This window comes from Bombina bombina, chromosome 11 (assembly GCF_027579735.1).
Source record: "Bombina bombina isolate aBomBom1 chromosome 11, aBomBom1.pri, whole genome shotgun sequence".
Classification (NCBI taxonomy): Eukaryota; Metazoa; Chordata; class Amphibia; order Anura; family Bombinatoridae; genus Bombina; species Bombina bombina.
Window position 1 is genome coordinate 74,953,145 of NC_069509.1, and position 17,500 is coordinate 74,970,644.

Genomic DNA, 17,500 nt, shown 5'->3' on the forward strand with positions numbered 1-17,500 from the left:
AGTTTCGTCCCTTTCGCAGAAACGGATCAGCCCCAAGGGCTACGTCCTCTAAGCAGGAAGGTAATACTTCTCAAGCCAATCCAGCCTGGAGACCTATGCAAGGCTGGAACAAAGGAAAGCAGGCCAGGAAACCTGCCACTGCTACCAAGACAGCATGAAATGCGGGCCCCCGATCCGGGACCGGATCTGGTGGGGGGCAGACTCTCTCTCTTCGCTCAGGCTTGGGCAAGAGATGTTCTGGATCCTTGGGCGCTAGAAATAGTCTCCCAAGGTTATTCTCTGGAGTTCAAGGGGCTTCCTCCAAGGGGGAGGTTCCACAGGTCTCAGTTGTCTTCAGACCACATAAGAAGACAGGCATTCTTACTTTGGGTAGAAGACCTGCTAAAAATGGGAGTGATTCATCCTGTTCCATTAGGAGAACAAGGGATGGGGTCCTACTCCAATCTGTTCATAGTTCCCAAAAAAGAGGGAACGTTCAGACCAATCTTAGATCTCAAGATCTTGAACAAGTTTCTCAAGGTTCCATCGTTCAAGATGGAAACCATTCGAACACTTCTTCCTTCCATCCAGGAAGGTCAATTCATGACCAAGGTGGATTTCAAGGATGCGTATCTACATATTCCTATCCACAAGGAACATCATCGGTTCCTAAGGGTTGCATTCCTGGACAAGCATTTCCAGTTCGTGGCGTTTTCTTTCGGATTAGCCACTGCTCCTAGGATTTTCTCATAGGTACTAGGGTCCCTTCTGGCGGTGCTAAGACCAAGGGGCATTGCTGTAGTACCTTACTTGGACGACATTCTGATTCGAGTGTCGTCCCTTCCTCAAGTAAAGGCTCACACGGACATTGTCCTGGCCTTTCTCAGATCTCACGGATGGAAAGTGAACGTGGAAAAGAGTTCTCTATCTCCGTCAACGAGGGTTCCCTTCTTGGGAACTATAATAGACTCCTTAGAAATGAGGATTTTTCTGACAGAAGCCAGAAAAACAAAACTTCTAGACTCTTGTCGGATACTTCATTCCGTTCCTCTTCCTTCCATAGCGCAGTGCATGGAAGTGATAGGTTTGATGGTAGCGGCAATGGACATAGTTCCTTTTGTGCACATTCATCTAAGACCATTACAACTGTTCATGCTCAGTCAGTGGAATGGGGACTATTCAGACTTGTCTCCGAAGATACAAGTAAATCAGAGGACCAGAGACTCATTCCGTTGGTGGCTGTCCCTGGACAACCTGTCACAAGGGATGACCTTCCGCAGACCAGAGTGGGTCATTGTCACGACCGACGCCAGTCTGATGGGCTGGGGCGCGGTCTGGGGATCCCTGAAAGCTCAGGGTCTTTGGTCTCGGGTAGAATCTCTTCTACCGATAAATATTCTGGAACTGAGAGCGATATTCAATGCTCTCAAAGCTTGGCCTCAGCTAGCGAGGGCCAAGTTCATACATCAACCATCAGGGGGGAACAAGGAGTTCCCTAGCGATGGAAGAAGTGACCAAAATCATTCTATGGGCGGAGTCTCACTCCTGCCACCTGTCTGCTATCCACATCCCAGGAGTGGAAAATTGGGAAGCGGATTTTCTGAGTCGTCAGACATTGCATCCGGGGGAGTGGGAACTCCATCCGGAAATCTTTGCCCAAGTCACTCAACCGTGGGGCATTCCAGACATGGATCTGATGGCCTCTCGTCATAACTTCAGAGTTCCTTACTACGGGTACAGATCCAGGGATCTCAAGGCGGCTCTAGTGGATGCACTAGTAGCACCTTGGACCTTCAAACTAGCTTATGTGTTCCCGCCGTTTCCTCTCATCCCCAGGCTGGTAGCCAGGATCAATCAGGAGAGGGCGTCGGTGATTTTGATAGCTCCTGCGTGGCCACGCAGGACTTGGTATGCAGATCTGGTGAATATGTCATCGGCTCCACCATGGAAGCTACCTTTGAGAGACCTTCTTGTTCTAGGTCCGTTCGACCCACTCCAGCTGACTGCTTGGAGATTGAACGCTTGATCTTATCAAAGCGAGGGTTCTCAGATTCTGTTATTAATACTCTTGTTCAGGCCTGAAAGCCTGTAACCAGAAAAATTACCACATAATTTGGTATATCTGTTGGTGTGAATCTGCAGGATTCCCTTGGGACAAGGTTAAGATTCCTAAGAGTCTATCCTTCCTTCGAGAAGGATTGGAAAAAGGATTATCTGCAAGTTCCTTGATGGGACAGATTTCTGCCTTGTCTGTGTTACTTCACAAAAAGCTGGCAGCTGTGCCAGATGTTCTAGCCTTTGTTCAGGCTCTGGTTAGAATCAAGCCTGTTTACAAAATTTTGACTCCTCCTTGGAGTCTCAACCTAGTTCTTTCAGTTCTTCAGGGGGTTCCGTTTGAACCCTTACATTCCGTTGATATTAAGTTATTATCTTGGAAAGTTTTGTTTTTGGTTGCAATTTCTTCTGCTAGAAGAGTTTCAGAATTATCTGCTCTGCAGTGTTCTTCTCCTTATCTGGTGTTCCATGCAGATAAGGTGGTTTTGCGTACTAAACCTGGTTTTCTTCCAAAAGTTGTTTCTAACAAAAACATTAACCAGGAGATAGTTGTGCCTTCTTTGTGTCCTAATCCAGTTTCAAAGAAGGAACGTTTGTTGCACAACTTGGATGTAGTTCGTGCTCTCAAATTTTACTTAGCAGCTACTAAGGATTTCAGACAAACTTTGTCTTTGTTTGTTGTTTATTCTGGTAAACGGAGAGGTCAAAAAGCAACTTCTACCTCTCTCTCCTTCTGGATTAAAAGCATTATCCGATTGGCTTATGAGACTGCCGGACGGCAGCCTCCTGAAAGAATCACAGCTCACTCCACTAGGGCTGTGGCTTCCACATGGGCCTTCAAGAACGAGGCTTCTGTTGATCAGATATATAAGGCAGCGACTTGGTCTTCACTGCACACTTTTTCTAAATTTTACAAATTTGATACTTTTGCTTCTTCTGAGGCTATTTTTGGGAGAAAGGTTTTGCAAGCCGTGGTGCCTTCCATTTAGATGACCTGATTTGCTCCCTCCCTTCATCCGTGTCCTAAAGCTTTGGTATTGGTTCCCACAAGTAAGGATGACGCCGTGGACCGGACACACCTATGTTGGAGAAAACAGAATTTATGTTTACCTGATAAATTACTTTCTCCAACGGTGTGTCCGGTCCACGGCCCGCCCTGGTTTTTTTAATCAGGTCTGATAATTTATTTTCTTTAACTACAGTCACCACGGTAACATATGGTTTCTCCTATGCAAATATTCCTCCTTAACGTCGGTCGAATGACTGGGGTAGGCGGAGCCTAGGAGGGATCATGTGACCAGCTTTGCTGGGCTCTTTGCCATTTCCTGTTGGGGAGGAGAATATCCCACAAGTAAGGATGACGCCGTGGACCGGACACACCGTTGGAGAAAGTAATTTATCAGGTAAACATAAATTCTGTTTTTTCAATATTTAAACAGCTAATGAAACTTTAAAAAATACATCTACATGTTATTCTCAGACTAATCTTTTCTTTCAATGCTTTATTCGATCTAGTATTTATTTAGTGTTTGATGTCCCTTTTTTTAATGGACAGTAAATGCTAAGAAACTACTATGTTAAATGCTCACCTCAGTTTTAATAGTTATTCCCCACTCTGTGAATCGTCCTGTAAAGCTGTGATAGACAACCTCATTACTGGGGTTTGCAGCTTTATATTTTGGAAACCGTAAGGGCCACATAACCGTTTTATGGCTGTTAAAACACAACATGACTAGGGAGAGGTGAAGAAACGGAGAGAACAGAATGTGAGGGAGAAGTAGATAGGGACAGAGAGGAAAATGTAGAGAGAGAAGAGGGTGGGAGACAGGGAAAGAGGTAGGGAAGGCGATAGAAAATGATAGAGGGAGACAGAAAGAGATGGAGCAGTAGAGATTTGAAGAAAGGGAGGGAAAGGTAGAGACAGTGACTTTCTCTCTTTCTCTCTCGATCGATAGACAGGACGGGAGAGGTAGGAATAGATGGAGAGAGAAGTAAAGTTTACAGCTAGGGAAAGGTAGTGGTAGAGTGACAAGAAGGGAAAGGTAGAGAGACCGAAGGGGAAGGAGTAAAAGAGCGAGACACAGAAAGGGAGAGAGGTGCTCCACCACATGATTCCTTTAATAAATAAATAAGAATTCCATTCTATGCTTTGTAGGTCAATAATGTCGCCCACATTTTTTTTTTGTCCTGGACACAGGATGACACTGTATTGTTCTCCTACAAGCGATGCTTTCTCTTCATTATCTATTGTATGAATGAAATTTTAAACGGCTTTCCAATTTACTTCTATTATCTTATTTGCTTCATTCTATTGGTATCATTTGTTAAAAAGCATGCCTAGAAAGGAGCAGCAATGCCTTACTGTGTGCTAGCTGCTGATTGATGGCTATGCACATGCCTCTTGTCATTGGCTCACCAGATGGGTTCCGCTTGCTCCTAGAAGTACATTGCTGCTCCTTTAACAAAAGATAACAAGAGAATGAAGCTAATTTGACAGTATAAGTAAATTGGTAAGTTGTTTAAAATTGTAAACTCTATCTGAATCATGAAAGAGAAACTTTTTTCATGACCCTTTAGGAAGAGAGTTACAAAAATTTTAGAAGCAAAGTTTTAGTTACACCCAGTTCTAATATCTCTCATTTTTAGCCTACAAAAGATGAGCTTTAAAGGACATCAATTAAGTTTACTATATTCTAACCCTCTCCCCATTTATTAATTCTATTAACTGCTAAATGTATGTTCTTTCCTTTTTAAGGCATAGCTGCAATCCTGTATCTTTGTTTGACGCAGAGGTCCAGAAGTTCTGTCCTGACAACTATGTAGATATCAAGGTATCCTAGAAGTAATGTTACATATAAAGAAACTTAATTTAAACATACACAATCTCTGTGCTGTGACGTATCTGATGAGTTTGCACCTGTCGTACTAGGAGTACTGCTTTTAAAAGCAAAAATAATTAAGCATTTTTTTGTTTAAATGCATTACATTTTTTTTGTCTTTTTACTGTATCTTGTATATTTTATAGAGAACGTTAGAGCGTGAGGTACGACAGTGCCAGGCTCTCGTCATCTGGACAGATTGTGATCGAGAGGGGGAGAACATTGGTTTTGAGATCATTGAGGTCTGCAAGGGAGGTATGCAGCCATAAGCTCTCCAAGTGTGTGTGTGCATATATATGTGTGTATGTATACATGTAAATAAGTGTATATATGTCTGTGTGTATGTATGTGTATATGTTTTTATATATATATATATATATATTTTTATTTTTTTTATTTATCCTTCATGTTTTTAAGCTGCGCACTAATAAAGAACTTTCTTTTACCTATTCCTTTGGAGTGCCGAGGAGTTTTTTGTTTACTTCTATGTATATATAACCAATTATGAATCCGCCCTCCTGGGTTAACCACCTGAGCTTACACTCAAAGCATATACAGAACAATAAACAGTGAAGTCTCAGGATTTTTCAAAAGTGCCATGTTTAATTAACGTTTCGAGGATGTATCTCCCCTTCTTCAGAACAAATAAATTATGTGAAACACCCTCTTAAATAAGGCAAAAAATAAACAGTGATTACCTCCTCCCCTCTGAGAAAGGCGCCAAAATTCAAACATTGCAGACTCTGATAAAATCGCCAAACTGGAAGTGGTATACTGAGCCACTTCCGGTCCGTCGTTACATACATTGGAAACTCACATAATATGTAACAAACGCATCAGCATCTTAAACGAAAACGCTATGTTATGTACATAAATAGCAGTTATAAACCTGTGTTTAGGTGCCATGTCAACACTTGTTATAGATTCCGGTCCGAGTATCCTTAACATACCCAGAATGGACATAATTCATGTCAACCGGAAGTGGGACATCGTAGTGTGTGTAAGTTGTGGATAGCCGGTTCCCGAATCCGGAAGTGGGGCATATCCCAGTGACACAACATAGGTAAAGGTATTTACATATACACATTATTCAAAATAATAAACCATGTGAACTGCACACAATAATAACATAGTCTATGTGTATCTAACAGCAACTTATGCTGATAATTCTTTAAAAAGATGTGCAAACTTATGTGAGTAAATGGGTACCTTACAAACATGGTACCTATGTGCTCTCAGAGTCGTGTATAAATTCAAATTAGTATTGTACAGACTATACTAAATATATAGTAGTCTGTGTTGTATAACTAACTTGGTACACCTTTATAAATGTATATATGTCATACAATATTATTGATTACACTACTGCAGATCCAGCAGGGATTATGTCACGGTACCAACCGGATACCAAGGGTTAACACCAGGGAACAATGTCCTGCATAGGGAATCAGCAGTTCACAACCCAGCCAGTTTTCAGGTTTTAAACAGAATAACACTTTATTTGAAGGCAGCATACAGATTTATACAGGTTTTTGACCCCCCCCCCCCCCCCAGATGGGGGTGGAAAGAATGTTGTACATTAGATAAAAGGGAGAAGCGCCCTTGACATGATACAATAGGATTATATTACTTAAACACTTCAACCACAGGACACTCTTGACTCTCCTTATCACTTAGGCGTTTCTCTCTGAGGGTGATCAAACAATAGAATGCTAAGCATTAATTAGATTGTAGCTGGAGCCAGCCACTTGTGGTTAGAAAATAAAGTTAACACTTTCAGTCCTGACCGAAGGGTCTGTCACAGACAACCTTTCTTACGTTATAGTCCAGAAGTGGCTAGGTTTGCCACAATGCTCCCCCAGAACCAAGCCGGCATACACAGTCTGATCCCAACGGATCGGCTTGGGGATGTCCGGGGCAACAACTTTCGGCTCAAGTAAGCTACGGGGTGTTCTCCGCCATCTGCTCCAACTTGGCTCAGTACTGCCCCCACCCCAAACATGGAAGCGTCTCTTCCCGGAGGGGACTGGGCTTGGGTAGTCACAGGGTTAACATTAGCGGGATCCATGGGAGCATAGGCAGAAACAAGGGGGGCCAAGTCATTTCCAAGGAGAACATCAGCAGGTAAGTCCTTCTTGACCCCCACATTCACAAGTCTAGCGCCCACTCCCCAATCCAAATGTACCCTGGCAACAGGTAGGCGGAACACAGTGCCCCCTGCTACCCTCACAGCCACAGTGTCTCCAGTGTGCTGTTTCTCAGGCACCAAGTTCTCTTGAAGCAAGGTCATGGTAGCACCAGTATCCCGTAGACAACTGACCTCCTTCCCATTCACTTTAACCCGTTGCCGGTTATTCCGGTGGGCAGCTTGCACGGGGTCTGCTTCATGTAGGCTGCCCCAGCATTCTGGCGCCTCTACGTAGCGGGCCACAGGCTGAGGATTATGTGGGATTCCGCCAGCGGGTCTTCTCCAGGACTGTGCTTGATTCGCTGCATTTAGGGGACACTCTGGTCTTTTGTGCCCTAGTTGCTTACATCCAAAGCACCGAATAGGTTGTGAGTAGCCCCGCGAATTGAACCGGGCTCTCTGAGGGTAGTTCGTGGCCGGAGGCCGTGTGGTATAGCGGTGCGCCGGGGGTTGGTAACTGGCAGCTGCTGGGGTGACTGGGGGTCTGTACTCCACTCTAGCAGTGGGCAATCGGTATACTGCTCCCCCTGCCCCTCGTACTGCCACGGATCCGCCAGTGGGTGCTGTATCCGGCACCAAATGGGGAGCTATCAGGGTTAAAGTAGCTCCCGAATCCCGAAGTCCCTGGACCGACATCACCTCAGGCAGAATTCCCAGGGGTTCCTCGGCTTGGGTGCTCAACACCTCATGAGCGGCTGGCTCCGTTTGGTAATGGTGAGCAGCTGCCCTTGGGGCCAGGTTCTGTCTGACCTGGTTCCAAGCTTGTCTGCTCCGATTTTGGGTGCACTCACGTGCCATATGTCCCCACTGCTTGCAGGTGTGGCATTGTATATTAGCCCGTCCGTTGTTAGGCTGTAGTCCATGGTGCCTCCTGGCATCAAAATGCTGGTCTGCTAATCTGGCTGCTTCGGTTAAGGTGAGGGGTTTTCGATCTCTCACCCATTCTTGGGCTTCTGGGGACAAGCCGTTAAAGAATTGCTCCAACAGCATCAGTTGTCGCAATTCTTCCATGGTGGTAGCTTGGCTGGCCTGTATCCACCCCTGAGATGCTTGATCCAGCTTGTGGGCCCACTCTGCATGGGAATCTCTTTCTGGCTTGCGCAGGCCTCTAAACTTGCGCCGGTATGCCTCTGAGGTAATGGCATATCTTTCCAAGATCGCTCTCTTCACTTTAGCGTAATCCTTGCTGTCCTCCCTGGGTACAGCGCGATACGCTTCCGCTGCCCTACCGGCTAGCTTGCCTGCTAGCACCGGCACCCATACGGACTGCTCCAAATCATGTAACTCGCACAGTCTCTCAAAATCCTGTAAATACCCATCAATCTCATCCTTCTCCTCACAAAACATTTTAAATGCATGGTATGGGATTTTGGGTCTTACTGGGTTGCTGAGTGCGTCCAAAATGGATTCTGCTCGGGAGGATGCATTCCGCGGACTGTGTGCCATCACGTACTCCTGCACATCTGCCATTACCACGGATAGCATATCCCGTGGTACAGGTTGGGGTAAAAATTCCAGCCTGGTCCTCATTTCCCTCTGGTATAGGGTCTCCTCCATGGCTGCTGGAGGCGTAGCGCTGCGAGCTCTGTCTCCCTCCATCAGCTCAGCAATTAATATAGCCTTGGGTTTGCTGCTGCCTATCTTTCCCCTGGCTTCTAGCAGTTCCTTTTACGTTTGTCTCTTTAGCTTAGAATAATCCATCTCCATTCACTTCGGTCCCTGGTACTCCTTCCATCTTAGTCAGTATTGTAGTAATCCCCCTCTTCCTGAGGTTACTGGCTTGTGTAGTTGCTCTTCTGGGCGATAAGGTTCATTCCGTCGCTTGCCACCAATTGTCACGGTACCAACCGGATACCAAGGGTTAACACCAGGGAACAATGTCCTGCATAGGGAATCAGCAGTTCACAACCCAGCCAGTTTTCAGGTTTTAAACAGAATAACACTTTATTTGAAGGCAGCATACAGATTTATACAGGTTTTTGACCCCCCCCCCCCCCCCAGATGGGGGTGGAAAGAATGTTGTACATTAGATAAAAGGGAGAAGCGCCCTTGACATGATACAATAGGATTATATTACTTAAACACTTCAACCACAGGACACTCTTGACTCTCCTTATCACTTAGGCGTTTCTCTCTGAGGGTGATCAAACAATAGAATGCTAAGCATTAATTAGATTGTAGCTGGAGCCAGCCACTTGTGGTTAGAAAATAAAGTTAACACTTTCAGTCCTGACCGAAGGGTCTGTCACAGACAACCTTTCTTACGTTATAGTCCAGAAGTGGCTAGGTTTGCCACAGATTAATTTGTCAGAAAGGTGTCTGTAGCTATCACGGCTAAAACATTGCTCTATGTAGCTAACAGGAGTGCAGAACCAATGTGGGTGTTCTAAGGGTACTATTGCAGGAAATATGAATGTTATGTGTATGGTCCACTTCATGGTCTATAAAACTCTGAGGTAGAACCTATGGTGGGTAAACAGATGCAGATACCTGATGTCTAAAGGCACCAAGGTACCTACATCAAACCACCAAGAATTATACATCTGCTGTCCAAAACCCGACTGCACAATATCAGCTTTTTTTTTACATAAGACTACCCAGATCTGGCATAGAGTTCAGTCCCTTTTGAACAATAGTGTCCAGTCTCATAATCTATTCTGCCTCTCTCCTGAAAAGCATTTTGTTCCTTTTTTCTTTTACAAGATACGAGTCCACAGATTTCATCCTTACTAATGGAATATCGCCTCCTGGTGGAGCCCCACAGCAGAGCTGTATATATATAGCTCCTCCCACTCCAGTCATTCTCTTTGCCTGTGTTAGTGATAGGAAGAGGTAAAGTGAGGTGTTAATTTAGATTCTTCAATCAAGAGTTTATTATTTTAAATGGTACCAATGAGTACTATTTTTTTTATCAGGGTAGAGCTACAGGCTTTTCAGCAAGGACCGGGGAGAGCTTCATTCTGTGACTCCCATACTATTTGCTGCCCTGATGATGATGGTCTTAGCAAATTTATCTGAGACCCTGTTTGTTCCCACAGATCGACTGAAGGTGATGAAAATAACATCTTCATTGTGTGGGACCACGTCATGCTGCGCTCAGCATTAAGGTATGTGCAGTCATTTGATTCTGGGGAGACTGAGGTATCTCAGAACAGACTGGCTTTTATTCCCTATACCGGGAAGGGGTTATCAGTTTGCACAGGGTTCATGAGTGGTGTGCATGGGTTCCCCCTCTTTATTAGGTGAAGTCAGCTGTGCTTTCAGTGCCCTAATATGTGTTTAACCCGGTGGATATATTCTGTTTGTGGGCTTGACGCTAGGAGATTGCGGAGTTCTTACCCAAGTGTTCTAACGTTAGCTTGACTAAGTTAATGGCAGGGCAAGGGAGTGTGTTTGTTTGAGGGGCACATTGGCGGTACACTTTATCATTGATTGCGTTGGTTAACCGACATTTTATTCCCATGCGGTTTTTCTATTACCAGGGAATTAGTTTCCGCCCACGATGGGCGGGGCCTGGCTTTTCGCGCGCTTTGCCACGCAGTTGTTATCGGGATCCTCGATCGGCAGCGGGTCTCTCGGCTCCGGTGTGGCCTAAGCCAGCTTGTGTCTGCAACTTTCACAAGTGGTCTTAAGAGCGCCGCTCACGGAGTATCCTTAAGTGACTCGTGGGGGCAGGTAGGCGCCGCAGCAGAGCTGTGGCGAGGTGCAATTGCTGAAGTTTGTCAATAAAACGTTACGCATAGTTAGACTGTACAGATAAAGAAAAATGTACTAAAAGTCTTATAGTGCTCCCTGTTATTACATGGTTTATTGAGAGGACAACTGGGAGGCAGATTTTTTGAGCAGACAGACGTTTCATCCGGGGGAATGGGAACTCCACCCGGAGGTCTTTGCCGACCTGATTCTCAGATGGGGCAGGCCGGAACTGGATCTTATGGCGTCTCGTCAGAATGCCAAGCTTCCGAGATACGGATCCAAGTCCAGGGATCCTCAGGCCGAACTGATAGATGCCTCGGCAGTGCCTTGGTCATTCAAGCTAGCTTATGTGTTCCCTCCTTTTGCTTTCCTTCTCCGGGTGATTGCTCGAGTCAAACAGGAGAGGGCTTCGGTGATCCTCATCGCTCCGGCGTGGCCTTGCAGGACTTGGTATGCCGATTTGGTGGACATGTCATCTCTGCCACCGTGGAAGCTTCCATTGAGGCAGGACCTTCTCATTCAGGGACCCTTCCATCATCCGAATCTAATTTCTCTGCAGCTGACTGCTTGGAGATTGAACGCTTGATTTTATCTAAGCGGGGGTTCTCTGATTCGGTCATTGATACTTTGATTCAGGCACGTAAGCCTGTTACTAGAAAGATTTACCATAAGATATGGCATAAATATCTTTATTGGTGCGAATCCAAGGGCTACTCATGGAGTAAGATTAGGATTTTATCCTTTCTCCAAGAAGGATTGGAGAAAGGGTTGTCAACAAGTTCCTTTAAAGGGACAGATTTCTGCTCTATCTATTTTGTTACACAAACGTCTGGCAGATGTTCCGGTTGTTCAATCTTTTTGTAAGGCTCTGACTAGAATCAGGCCTGTGTTTAAACCAATTGCTCTTCCTTGGAGTTTGAATTTAGTTCTTAATGTTCTTTAAGGGGTTCCGTTTGAACCTATGCATTCCATAGATATTAAGTTATCTTGGAAGGTTTTATTTTTGGTTGCTATTTCTTCTGCTCGCAGAGTTTCTGAGCTTTCAGCATTACAATGTGATTCTCCTTATCTTATTTTTCATGCCGATAAGGTAGTGTTGCGTACCAAACCTGGTTTTCTTCCTAAGGTTGTTTCCAACAAGAATATTAAACAGGAAATTGTTGTTCCTTCATTGTGTCCTAATCCTTCTTCAAAGAAGGGAGCGTCTGTTACATAATTTGGACGTAGTCCGTGCCCTGAACTTTTACTTACAGGCGACTAAGGAATTTCATCAATCATCTTCATTGTTTTGTTGTCTTTTCTGGGAAACGTAGGGGTCAGAAAGCTACGGCTACCTCTCTTTTTGGCTGAAGAGTATCATCCGTTTCGCATATGAGACTGCCGGACAGCAGCCTCCTGAACGAATTACAGCTCATTCCACTAGGGCTGTGGCTTCCTCATGGGCATTTAAAAATGATGCTTCTGTTGAACAGATTTGCAAGGCTGCAACTTGGACGTCTCTTCATACTTTTTCCAAATTTGATACTTTTTCCTCGTCCGAGGCTGTTTTTGGGAGAAAGGTTCTTCAAGCAGTGGTGCCTTCCGTTTAGGTTCCCGTCTTGTCCCTCCCTTTCATCCGTGTCCTATAGCTTTGGTATTGTATCCCATAAGTAAGGATGAAATTTGTGGACTCGTCGTATCTTGTAAAAGAAAAGGAAATTTATGCTTACCTGATAAATTTATTTCTTTTACGATATGAAGAGTTAACGGACCACCCTGTCATTTTCTAAGACGGTTTTTATTTTTGTTAAACTTCAGTCCCCTCTGCACCTTGGCTTTTCCTTTCTCTTCCTAACTTCGGTCGAATGACTGGAGTGGGAGGGAAGTGAGGAGCTATATATACAGCATTGCTGTGGTGCTCTTTGCCTCCTCCTGCTGACCAGGAGGCGATATTCCATAAGTAAGGATGAAATCCGTGGACTCGTCGTATCGTAAAAGAAATAAATTTATCAGGTAAGCATAAATTTCCTTTTCCACCTCTCAAAGGTTTTCGGGAACTCTTAAAGATGCAACAAGGTGTTTTGCCTCCATCCAGTGGCGTGCCACCGGTTGGTCTGACCGTCCCTTCTCAATGGCCTGTCATGCCATGCCATGTCCCTTGGGTCTTATCAATATAATGTTTTCCACACGGACATAACAGTATGTACACTACATATCCAGTAGTGCACGTTATGGAATGTTTGATGGTATATTTTTTATTGTTGTGTGGGTGGTTACATTTTTTTTTGTGGCTATTAATCCATTGCATGTAGTGCAGTTTGGGCAGCCCCAAATGTTGGTTTTAGTGGCAGTTTCATAGGAACTTAAAGGATCAGTTCTGACCAGAAGGTCACGGATATTAGCATTTTGTTTGTACCAGGCCATGGGGGTGATTGATTTGGCAAATGTCAGTTTTGGAGATTGTCCAGTGTTTTTTGTCTTATTTCGCCCAATTTAGCTGTATTGGGAGCAAATGTGGTATTCATAATTAGTTTAGATTCTTTATCCTTGTTGTGAGTCAGCGTTTGAAGGACATTGTCTTGAGTGAGTCCCTTGATTTGTTCAAATATAGGATCAATCACTTTTGACTTGTTCCCTGTGTTGAAGAATTTGGTCTTCATATCAAGTAGTTGTGAGACCTCTTTATCTGTTTTGGAATTATTCCTAATTGTGCGGATCATTTGGGAGTTAACAATTCCCTTTGCTAATAAAGGTGGGTGGCAACTTTCTGCTCTAAGGAGGGAATTGTGGTCTGTGGGTTTCGTGTATAATGTAATTTCAAGCCTGTCTCCCTTCTTAGAAATGAACAAATCAAGGAATTGTATAGAAGATGTGCTTTTAAATATTACTGTGGTTGGTGTAGTGTTGTACTGGGTGAACCACTTGTGTAGGCTGTTCTCATCGGCCCTCCACACTAATGAAATATCATCGATGTATCTCCTGTAAAAAATTACAGGAGATACATTCTGGGACCACAGATATTCTTTCTCGAAACTTGCCATAAAAATGTTGGCATAGGCTGGGGCCAAGTTTGACCCCATAACCGTGCCCGATGTTTGGAGAAAGAATGATTTCTCAAATTTAAAATTGTTTTTCTTCAAGAAAAATTCAATAGTTGTAGTAAATATTCAGTGGGTGGACCTACATACTTATCAGTCATTTTGAGAGTTTCCTTGACAGCTGTCAGGCCAATGTTATGGGGGATGATGGTGTACAAATTATTCACATTAAGTGTGACCAGTAAATCATTCTCCATGATATTGGTCTGTTTAAGTGTACGCAACAGGTCATTTGTGTCAAGTAGATATGATCTGTTATCCCTAACAACTGGTTGTAGTAGAAAATCAAAAAATTGAGCCACAGGTTGAAGTATGGAATCTCTCGCTGAAACTATAGGGCAGCCTGGTGGCTCATTGAGTGACTTATGTATTTTTGGAATCGTGTACAGTATTGGTATTTTTGGATATTTAGTGATCATGAAATCTTTTAGTTTCTCAGTGAGAAAATCTTGTTCAATTCCAAACCTAACTAAGGTATCCAATTGGTCCTTAAATTTAGATGTGGGATCAAGAAACAACTTCTGGTAGGTCCCTTGGTCATCTTAATTGTTTCATAATGTCTTGTCTATAATATTCATAATTCAGTAACACTAATGCTCCTCCCTTGTCAGCATGGCAAATGGTCAAAGATGTGTCATTTTAATGGCTTCTCTTTCAATCCTATTTAGGTTATCCTTCCATTCCTACGCATAACAGAACATTCATATTTTCTGCAATAGTACCCTTAGAATACCCACATTGGTTCTGCACTCCTGTTGGCTACATACAGCAAAGTTTTAGCCGTGATATCTACATGAGACACCTTTCTGACAAATTAACCCCTGTTGGATCTGCAGTAGTGTAATCAATAATATTGTGTTACATATATACATTTATTAAGGGTGTACCAAGTTAGTGATATAACTAACAGCACAGACTACTATGCATTCTTTTGTTTAGTCTGTTGTTCACAGCCAGTACAATAATACTAATTTGAATTTATACACGACTCTGAGAGCACATAGATATTGTGTTTGTAAGGTACCCATTTACTCACATAAGTTTGCACATTTTTAGATACACATAGACTATGCTATTATTTTGTGCAGTTCACATGGTTTATTATCTTGAATAATGTGTACGTGTAAATAGCTTTACCTATGTTGTGTCACTGGGATATGCCCCACTTCCGGTTTCGGGAACCGGCTATCCACAACTTACACACACTACAATGCCCCACTTCTGGTTGACATGAATTATGTCTCTTCCGGGTATGTTAAGGATACTCAGACTGGAATCTATAACAAGTGTTGACATGGCACCTAAAACACGGGTTTATAACTATCTATGTACATAACATAGGGTTTTCGTTTGAGATGTTGATGTTTGTTACATATTATGTGAGTTTCACATGTATGCAACGCCGGACTGGAAGTGGTTCAGTATACCACTTCTGGTTTGGTGATTTTCTCATTGTCTGCAATGTTTGAATTTTGGCGCCTTTCTCAGAGGGGAGGAGGTAATCAGTGTTTATTTTTGCCATATTTAAGAGAGTGTTTCACATAATTTATTTGTTCTGAAGAAGGGGAGATACATCCCCGAAATGTCAATTAAACTTGGCACGTTTGAAAAATCCAGAGACTTCACTGTTAATTGTTCTGTGTGTGTGTGTGTGTGTATGTATGTATATGTGTGTGTCTGTATATATTTGTAAATATTTTATTATATCTTTTCATGTGACAACACTGAGGAAATTACACTTTGCTACAATGTAAAGTAGTGAGTGTACAGCCTGTATAACTATGTAAATTTGCTGTCCCCTCAAAATAACTCAACACACAGCCATTAATGTCTAAACCGTTTGCAACAAAACTGAGTACACCCCTAAGTGGAAATGTCCAAATTGGACCTAAAGTGTCAATATTTTGTGTGGCCTCCATTATTTGCCAGCACTGCCTTAACTCGCTTGGAGATGGAGTTCACCAGAGCTTCACAGGTTGCCACTGGAGTCCTCTTCCTATCCTCCATGACGACATCACGGAACTGGTGGATGTTAGAGACTTTGCACTCCCCCACCTTCCGTTTGAGGATGCCCCACAGATGCTCAATAGGATTTAGGTCTGGAGACATGCTTGGCCAGTCCATCACCTTTACCCTCAGCTTCTTTAGCAAGGTAATGGTCGTCTTGGAGGTGTGTTTGGGGTCGTTATCATGTTGGAATACTGCCCTGAGGCCCAGTCTCCGAAGGGAGGGGATCATGCTCTGTTTCAGTATGTCACAGTACATGTTGGCATTCATGGTTCCCTCAATGAACTGTAGCTCACCAGTGTAGGCAGCACTCATGCAGGCCCAGACCATGACATTCCCACCACTTTACTTGACTGTAGGCAAGACACACTTGTCTTTGTACTCCTCACCTGGTTACCTCCACACACGCTTGACACCACATGACACCGGGGAGGGAAAATGGCTAATTGGGCCCAATTTGGGAATTTCCACTTAGGGGGGTACTAATGTCCCTTGTTTTCTATGTGTTCAGTATCTGCAGTGGGGTTAAGCAGATAGCTTAAAGGCTTGCTCAAGAGCTAAAAATATTCCAACTCCTGACCTGGACGAGGCTGGTGATTGGTGGCTACATATCCATGTTGCTCTTCACCGGCTTACAGGCTGTGCCCTGCTCAGGAGCTGCTCTGAAAATTTAAAGCAAATTAATTTAGTAGTTTAATAAACCGCTGGAAATTGGTCAAACTTTTGTACATGGGTTTTGATCTTTGACGAAGTGTTTATAAAGTATGAATTAAGTCTGATGAGACACTGTCAATGCTGTAATGTTTTAACTTCAGCTACATTCAGTGGCTTAGTTCCACTGTTTCCTGTTTCCTCCCCATAGCACTTTGGTAGATGAAGTATCCTGATTATTGATCAGTGTGGTCATGTGATTACCAGATGGTCTCCATGTTCTGAGCAGCAAACACCCATCTGCTAACTTAGATTACAATATGTCAGTGCTCCTTACTTTTTGGAGAATGGAATTTAGCACTTATATTATTTAAATATTGAAGAACTAAGTTTCAAAAAATATCTGCTTATTATTCTCAGGTTGATCTTGGCTTTGAGTGCATAATAAATTCTAGCATTTATTTAATTTTGAATGGCACTTAGCAGAAACTACCCGTGTAAAAGACTTGGACTGTACAGCTGTCCATTATGTCCTTTTTCAGCAGGGATGGGGAACCTTGGCCCTCGTGATGTTCCAGAACTACATTACCCATGATGCTTAGGCACTCTGAAGTCCAGTTGAGCATCATGTGAAATGTATTTCTGAAACATCAGGCGGGTTAAGGTTCCCCATTCCTGTTTAACAGGTTTTCATGCAAAAATACTTTAACATGTTTAATTGCTGCTCTTTATTTATAGAGATATTTTTTTAGATTAATGTCTCCTTTGCTTTAAGTTCAGTTAGTTATACTTTATTCCAGTGTTTCTCAACCACAGTCCTCAAGTACCCCTAACAGGTCAGATTTTCATATCATCTTAACTAGAGCATAGGTGAAATAATCAGCTGACCAGTAACCTTGGTTACTAACCTGCTCTTGCCCATCATGATTATTTGACCTGCGTTTTAGCTAAGATATCATGAAATTCTG

The 17,500-nt window shown here is 43.4% G+C and overlaps 1 protein-coding gene across 1 annotated transcript in view; it reads left to right on the forward strand.

Annotated features, from left to right (window-relative positions):
- Positions 1-17,500, forward strand: part of TOP3A (DNA topoisomerase III alpha) — a 132,978-nt gene that overhangs the window by 28,172 nt on the left and 87,306 nt on the right. The window contains exons 5-6 of the mRNA XM_053695117.1: positions 4,790-4,865; positions 5,060-5,168. Coding sequence (XP_053551092.1) covers positions 4,790-4,865; positions 5,060-5,168 — 185 coding nt within the window. The remainder of the gene's footprint in view (positions 1-4,789; positions 4,866-5,059; positions 5,169-17,500) is intronic.